Here is an 8313-nt window from a genome sequence, read left to right on the forward strand (position 1 = left end):
ATCGCCAGGCTCACTGCAGCATCACTTTTGATTGCCTTTCCCACTGGGATTGCAATTATGATTTAAGACGTTTTAATGTGGTCATAAGTCGAGGCAATCGTAAGAATAAATGGCAAGAAATTAAGCCTTTTTAATTGGAAGCTCTATTCAAAGCGTAATTTCCAGAAAGTTTATAGTGCACCACATTATGTCTCTGAATGGAAAGTGGTAAAACGCCACCCTCTAAAATGAATGTAGTGATACGTGACGATGAGATAATAAGCCTCTACGAGCTGCACCTGCTCAGAAGTATAGCTCCAGATAATAAAGCCAAAGGAAGTTTCACAGTACCTCATTACCTAAATAATCAAATCTTTCCGGAAACCGTGTACATAGAGTTTGGTCAACATACGAGATAAACCTTGTTTGCAGCCCATAATAATAATCTGTCAAATGAAGCTGTCGCGATGAAAGGAGGGAAATTACTTGTTATCCATTTTGTAGTTAGCAAAGTGTCAGGTTCCTACTCTTTTGAGATTAGATTGATATCTTGCAAGTCTCTGATCAAATGTTCCACGTCTGTAGTATTCCCTAATACTTCCCTTTAATGACATACACAGTGAGAAAGACCCTCTTACACACACTAGTTAGCTTTTATTATTGTTCACCCAGGACTTACCGTCTTAGGAGGCCATACTCACAGATGTCCTTCCCCTCAAAGGAAATCCTTTTGAGATGTATGTCCCAAAATGGACGCAACTCATAAGTGTCTTTGAGCACTGGGAGAAGTGCTATAAAAATTAAATGTATTATTATTAACTCCATCACATAACACGTCTATGATGACCCTGTACCTTGAAATGATGTGGACTTTTTGACCCTTCGAAACCTTTGTGTATGGTTCCCAAAAAAGTAGCTCTCTGTAAAAAGCCTTTGCTGACAACTTTGCAAACCAATGTATTGTTGTACGTAAACTGGCACAGCCATAAACAGACATTCCCATCACTCTTTAAACTAAGCAGATAAGTATAAACTACACACCACTGATAATGAAAAATAATACACCCTATATCGCCTCATCCAGGAATTTCATGAAGCATAAACCTTTCATTTTGCCAAGTCTGGGTCACTTAAGACTAATTATTCCCCCAGTCTCCCCTACACTCATCCACCAATCACCATACTCCTAATCATCATCTTTCTGTACATCGCATAAACTCATCAAGCCTGATTTAGACATCATCATTTTCCATTTTCATTCCTCAACGAAGCTTTCATTAGCCGTTAAGTTGGGCTTGTTTGGAGCACCTGCATTTTTTCCCTCCTCAGACTAATTCGTTTCAGAAACTGTCATTAAGGGCAGAGGCAAGGGTCTGACACCACAGATGGCAGCAGCCTCTTGCAAATGAGCTCTGATTATGAGGTGGCAGGTTTCACTCCCGTTATCATCATTGCCTTTCACGCCATTAGGCATACACAGTGCCAGGGTCACATCACCCAAGGACATTTACACGGTACATTTACCTTACCGGCAAGTCACCTTGTGTTTTTCTTGCACAGCCTCTCCCTTCGGCTTCATTTCGAAAGAATTTGACAACCTCGTTTGAGTCTGTGTTGGCAAAGGCTCCACACTCGGTGAGATATGGGATAGAGCAGTTATTTTTGGCTCGTACATCATACCAGGTGCTCGCGCCCCTGATCCTCACATTGGAAAGCAGAGTCTGAAAATCAGGTTCCTGCTGCTGTGCTCCCATCAATATGTAAAGCTCTTACTCATTTTATAGTTGATTTCTCACTGACTGGGGAGCCCTTGGCCTCTGTCAATCTGAGGGAGGAGCACAGGTCCTAGAAAGAAAGGCAGTATTGATCTAGTAACAGTGGAAAGAAAGGAAGCCAAAAGCTTAGTTCAAACAACTTTCCCATGCTGTTTCGCACATAGTGAAGCCCCTGTAAACACAACCTGTCTGTCCCGGCTGCTACCTGACCTATATTAGCTCTTGAAAATGTCTGTCTTTTTTTTTTTTGCTTCTAGCTCAGTCTCTAACTGAAGTACCTTTTTCTCCATCTTTTCTGTTAGGTGTGAGGCGGCCTCCAGAGCTGGATAAGACCAATCACAGTGTCCATTATACCCTCCTGATCGCCTGTGTTTTGGTGGCTTTCGTCCTTGGCGCCTTCCTATCTGGCTTCCTGGTCTCCTGCTACTGTAACCACACGGGCCACAAGACCAAGAAACTGTCGAAGGATCCCGAGGCCCCGATCCCTCACGCCCTATCCCTCCGCAGCCTGGCCAAGCTCAATGGCCTCCTGGACAGTCAGAGCAAGGACGATAAGCTGGAGGTGTCATCTCCAAAGATCTACAACTCTTTCTTCGCCAACAGCAAGGAACATCACACACCAAGGAGAAACGGCCATCACGCAATGACAATGGGAGACCTGGTTCACCCCCAACACCACCTCCACCACTCCTCAGAGCTGTCCGGTCTGCCGACACCTGACTCAACCCCAGAACTGCCCATCAAGAGCATGAAAGCCTTCAAGAACCAGTGGGAGAAGAACCAGAACTGCAACAATGCCAAGGAACCAAAATCCCACAACTCTGGCTCCAGGCCCAGCTCAGCCCTGCTCCACCCGCAGGTCTTCCCATACTCCCATAGCCTGTCCAATGGGCAGCCACTCATGGGAGGTTATCTCCATCCAGATGAACGCAAAATCCATAATGTTGAACGAGTGCTGTCTCAGCAACCATACCCTGGTTACTCCCAGAAGGTGATGGAGGTGACCTCGCTGGATGAGCTTCTGAAGCACATCCATGAGGCCAGCAGCAGCAAGAACTCCCAGTTAATGAGTCCATCAGGTCTGATGGCGTGCGGGGGTGGAGGTCAGCTAGCATTCGCCAACCGTATTCAACCTCAGATCCCCGAGACAGAATCGGCCCCCTACTACAGCTCGTCTACTTTACCTCGAGACAGCCTCACCCGACGCATGGATGTTCCACCAGACATCCCCTCTCACCACCAGTCCACCCTGGAGAGGAGGCACTCCTCCCAGAGGCACTCGCTGATTGCTGCAGCCGCTAAGATGCCAAATGGAGTCGGAGCAGGAGGAATGATACCTCGCCAGCACAGCTTCAGCCAACGAAACTGTGGGCCCCATCAGCCGCCTCCCCTCCTGGCCCGGATGAACTCAACGGGCAGCGCCTGCGAGGTTCACTACCCCCTCATTCCCAACGGGTACCTGACACGCCAGCACAGCTACAACGGAGAGCAGCCGGAGGTCCAGCACAGGGGCGCTATCGTCCGCCGGGCCTCCTCTCTCAAACCCGACGTCCCTCCAAAGCCCTTGTTCATACCTGCCACGTCCCCCGTTAACGAACAGGGAAAGTACAACTACTGAGGAGGCACACTCCTGGACTAGAGAGGGAGTCTCCCTCATTGTGTCTTCATAAAGGAACTTCTCTTTGAAGAAATGCAGTGGGTTCGAGGTTGCAGACCTTCAAGAAAAGTCGTGTGGCAGCCAGTGTCACTGTGGACGAAAGCCTCAACCAAACGTGTTTTTCCCTCTTCTTTTTGTCCAACGAATATCTTTGTACCATATTGGTATTGCTCAGCTACTTGCTTATTATAGAACTGCTGACTCAGGTGACGTGACGCCACCTCCTTATATTAGGCTGCCAATGTCCTCAGTGTGGATTTACAATGCAACTTAGTTTGTGGACGTGTTGATGTCAGAACAACTTAACACATCAGTCATCTTGAAGACTTAAAAGCCAGAGGCTCCTGCGATGCTTAGATTCATGCTTTTGCTTAACCTTTTCTGATGTAGTGTTGGTAACCAGTCCCCACCCGCCCCACCCTCGAATGTGTTTATATTATGCATGTGTGTGTATATATATGTGTGTTTATATCCACACCGTATATGTATACATATACATATGCAGTATATGTAACCTGTGGTGAAAAGTCAGCGAACTCCCCTGAAAGTAGTTATGTCTCTGCCTTACTATACTCTTTCATCTTTGGGCATATCAAACGATCCCCCCCACCCCCTAAGGAAGATCTTAGGGACACCAAATCATGCACTTCATAGATGATACATTGTCAGTTGGCTGAACACTGAACCACATGTGTTCATGTTGAAAAGAGAATGGAAAAACTTCAACAAAGCAGCTATACTCGTCTTTTCTCTTATTTTCCCGCCCCAGCAGATTGTGACGCAATCGGTTCCATTTAAGTTCCTCGAGATTGTTTCTATAAGATTGGTGCTCCACACATCCAGTGGGTCTAACATCCTCTGAAAAGGAAATAAATAAAACTGAATGCTGACATGTCTTGGACCCAAAGAGGACAAAGTCAGAAACGCCATGCCATCTGGCAGTATGAGTATGAAAAAAACGGACTGCAGTTATCATAATTATTAACTTTGTGGCTATTGGTTGTAAATAAAGGAATAATTACTAGCCAAATGTTAACTGTATGTGTAAATGTGTGCCTTATTTAATAATAGTGTGTGACATGGGGGTAGGGGTTAATGCAAGGGGCTCAGACGGCTACTATGCTACAGTATATCGTAGGTGTTTAATTTCCTATGGTCGTCAGTATGTGTCATATCTATTGTATATTTGAAGAGTTTCATTCCAGAATGAGATATTGTCATTAAAAAATGCACCCATTCAGTTAACGAGAATTATGATTGTAACACTCACTAATGAAGCATATGTTGTGTTATATATAGTATATTGAGCCCTTTTTCTTCACAATTATGTCATTTGGAAAAATATTATATATATTATTTTCAAAATGGATACCGTGTTTTGGAATGAAACCCTTCATTTCTCTTTGTTTCTGTTTCATTTTTTAATCCCAGAAGTGTGAGCCTACAGATTGTTTTGGGAGTGTTTGGCAAAGCAAGTACCCACAGCCTGAGACTGCAGACGTTCAGGTTTGACTGCCTCCATAATATGTCACTTTTTCACCGGGTGTCACTTTCCCCTATAGGTGCCATTGTTCACTTTTGTTTGTTTGTTTGTTAGAAGTAGCATTAGCATCGCTTGGGTTTTTTTTTTAAAGGAGCAGCTCACAGTTCCTCTTAAGTTATCTCCTACAGACCTGTAGCTATTGTAGAAGTCATTTAAATAAGGCTGATAATGGATGGAGCAACTATGTGTCATTTTGTCCAATGCTTAATGTAAAAAAAAAAAGAAAGGTTATACTATATTGCTAAAGAATAGATGCAGGATGTATGCATGAAACTGGACTTCTACGATGGTTACGGCTGTAGATTTGGACTTGTGTCACCGGGTGTCAGCTGCAACAATATGGAAATAAAATTAAAAAACAGTAGTGGAGATTTTAGGAAATTAGTAGAAACTTGGAGAAGTGCAATGAACTCTGATCCGACAAGCTGAGATTGTGTCTTGGATCGATCCAAAGGTGGAACTGGTTCCAGGCGGCACTGCGTCTGAAACATCACGACTTCAACACTCAACGCTTTTCAGCAGAGTCACGTTGGCCACCGTCGACTGGGTCTGTGAAAACAACCCCGTTATTTACTGTATCTGAGAGTGGTGTTTTATTGATTGAAATTTCCCAGAGCTCATTTGGCCCAATATAAAGTGTACAACTCCAACTCGAGCGAATGAAGGAACATACGGCCGCCGACCACTTTTGTTAAAAGGAAAAAAGATTTGGATATGAACGTGCAGCAGAGCGTTAAATAGCTTTCCGAACAAATAAAAACAAAACATCCAAGTTGATTGAGGGTCGTGACCGTAATGGTCCATAAGAGGAATTGTGGCAGCTACAGTGTTTGATGAGTGGAAGTGTTATCTTTCTCTGCCGCTGACAGATTGTAAAGGAGACGGGGCGGTCTCGCCTCTTAAAGCTTAAATCAGTGTTTAATTTGGTGTAAATACATTCTATCTGGGCGGGGTCTCATTGATTCAGTATTATGTTTTACTTTTCTGTTTCATTTCAAGGCTATGCTCCTTGAATAACTATGAATTTGGTCTCACAGAAATACCATTGTATGTCTCTTATACTAGGAATAAAATGAAAATATGATGCAAGCGTGTCACTGGTGAATGTGTTGAAGTATGTCAGAGCACTTCGGGTGAAGCATGAACAATAGATTGAAGATGATAGTTAGGTTGTTATACAGTTTCTTTTGTCGGCTGTTGTTTCAACTCAGAGTTCAAAAACAATACCCTCATTGAAAGTGATGTATTGATTGATGCAGATTTAAAACTTCTTTTGAAAGATATCTTAAAGAAAATTCTCCAGCATTTTGGGAAATGCACCACTTTGCTGTCTCACTGGGAGTTGCATTAAAATATCAGTATTAATTAAATCTGAGGGAGATCCAAGGAGTGTTTAGCCGAGCTTGTACAGTGCGGGGAAAGCACCAATTACAACGGCAGTCTTCAGAGGGGGGGGGGGGGGCATTGAGCCTGAGACCACAGCCTGAGGGGAAGAACTCTACAGACTCGGATAAGGAACTAAAAGGTGAGCTTTTATGCTGTGTACGATGAATTCACACACATTTTTCTTTCATTGTATAAAGTGAGTTTGGTAAAGTTGTTCCACAAAGACTACATATCCAATCCAACTGTACATTTAAAAACAACAGAGATGACCAAAGTGCTGAATATCAATATATATAAAAAGCAGCATAATCATATTTAGACAAGAAACTAACGAGACAATAAAACCATACTGATGGCCACAGACTGAAAAACTCTCATACAGGATGTAAAAACATTTTAAAACAACAACATAGTGTTCGTATTAACCGGTGAATTTAGGAGTAACCGTATTTCCCTGGGAATTAAATGATTCTGATTAAACCTTCAGGACTGGTTTCCCTGTAGCCTGTTTTGTCTCTTCTACATCAACATGTGTCCCCTCTTCTTCATGTCTCTTCTACATCAACATGTGTCCCCTCTTCTTCATGTCTCTCCTACATCAACATGTGTCCCCTCTTCTTCATGTCTCCTCTACATCAACATGTGTCCCCTCTTCTTCATGTCTCTTCCACATCAACATGTGTCCCTTCTTCTTCATGTCTCTTCCACATCAACATGTGTCCCTTCTTCTTCATGTCTCTTCCACATCAATATGTGTCCCCTCTTCTTCATGTCTCTTCTACATCAACATGTGTCCCCTCTTCTCCATGTCTCTTCTACATCAACATGTGTCCCCTCTTCTTCATGTCTCTTCTACATCAACATGTGTCCCCTCTTCTTCATGTCTCCTCTACATCAACATGTGTCCCCTCTTCTTCATGTCTCTTCTACATCAACATGTGTCCCCTCTTCTTCGTGTCTCTTCTACATCAACATGTGTCCCCTCTTCTTCGTGTCTCTTCTACATCAACATGTGTCCCCTCTTCTTCGTGTCTCTTCTACATCAACATGTGTCCCCTCTTCTTCGTGTCTCTTCTACATCAGCATGTGTCCCCTCTTCTTCATGTCTCTTCTACATCAACATGTGTCCCCTCTTCTTCATGTCTCTACTACATCAACATGTGTCCCCTCTTCTTCATGTCTCTTCTACATCAACATGTGTCCCCTCTTCTTCATGTCTCTTCTACATCAACATGTGTCCCCTCTTCTTCATGTCTCTTCCACATCAACATGTGTCCCCTCTTCTTCATGTCTCTTCTACATCAACATGTGTCCCCTCTTCTTCATGTCTCTTCTACATCAACATGTGTCCCCTCTTCTTCATGTCTCTTCTACATCAACATGTGTCCCCTCTTCTTCATGTCTCTTCTACATCAACATGTGTCCCCTCTTCTTCATGTCTCTTCTACATCACCATGTGTCCCCTCTTCTTCATGTCTCTTCTACATCAACATGTGTACCCTCTTTTTCATGTCTCTTCTACATCAACATGTGTCCCCTCTTCTCATGTCTCTTCTACATCACCATGTGTCCCCTCTTCTTCATGTCTCTTCTACAATCAACAATGTGTCCCCTCTTCTTCATGTCTCTTCTCTTTACATCAACATGTGTCCCCTCTTCTTCATGTCTCTTCTACATCAACATGTGTCCCCTCTTCTTCAGGTCTCTTCTACATCAACATTGTGTCCCCTCTTCTTCATGTCTCTTCTACATCAACATGTGTCCCCTCTTCTTCATGTCTCTTCTTCATCACATGTGTCCCCTCTTCTTCATGTCTCTTCTTCATCAAACATGTGTCCCCTCTTCTTCATGTCTCTTCTACATCAACATGTGTCCCCTCTGTGGAAGAGACTCTGAAAGTTTCAGGAACAAAGATTCTCTCTCTTTTTGATCAATTTCTATAAAAACCTGTCTGAAAATGAGCTGATCAGATT

General features: G+C 43.4%; 1 protein-coding gene across 1 annotated transcript in view; it reads left to right on the forward strand.

Moving 5' to 3' along the window:
* sema6e (sema domain, transmembrane domain (TM), and cytoplasmic domain, (semaphorin) 6E) overlaps positions 1-6040 on the forward strand; it is a gene marked incomplete in the record, with an annotated part of 112559 nt that extends 106519 nt beyond the window's left edge. Inside the window, 1 exon segment of the mRNA XM_034238138.1 lies at positions 2057-6040. Within this exon segment, the coding sequence (XP_034094029.1) occupies positions 2057-3372 (1316 nt within the window).
* Positions 6041-8313: the final 2273 nt, after the last annotated feature.

Source organism: Gymnodraco acuticeps, unplaced genomic scaffold (genome assembly GCF_902827175.1).
Source record: "Gymnodraco acuticeps unplaced genomic scaffold, fGymAcu1.1, whole genome shotgun sequence".
Taxonomy (NCBI): domain Eukaryota; kingdom Metazoa; phylum Chordata; class Actinopteri; order Perciformes; family Bathydraconidae; genus Gymnodraco; species Gymnodraco acuticeps.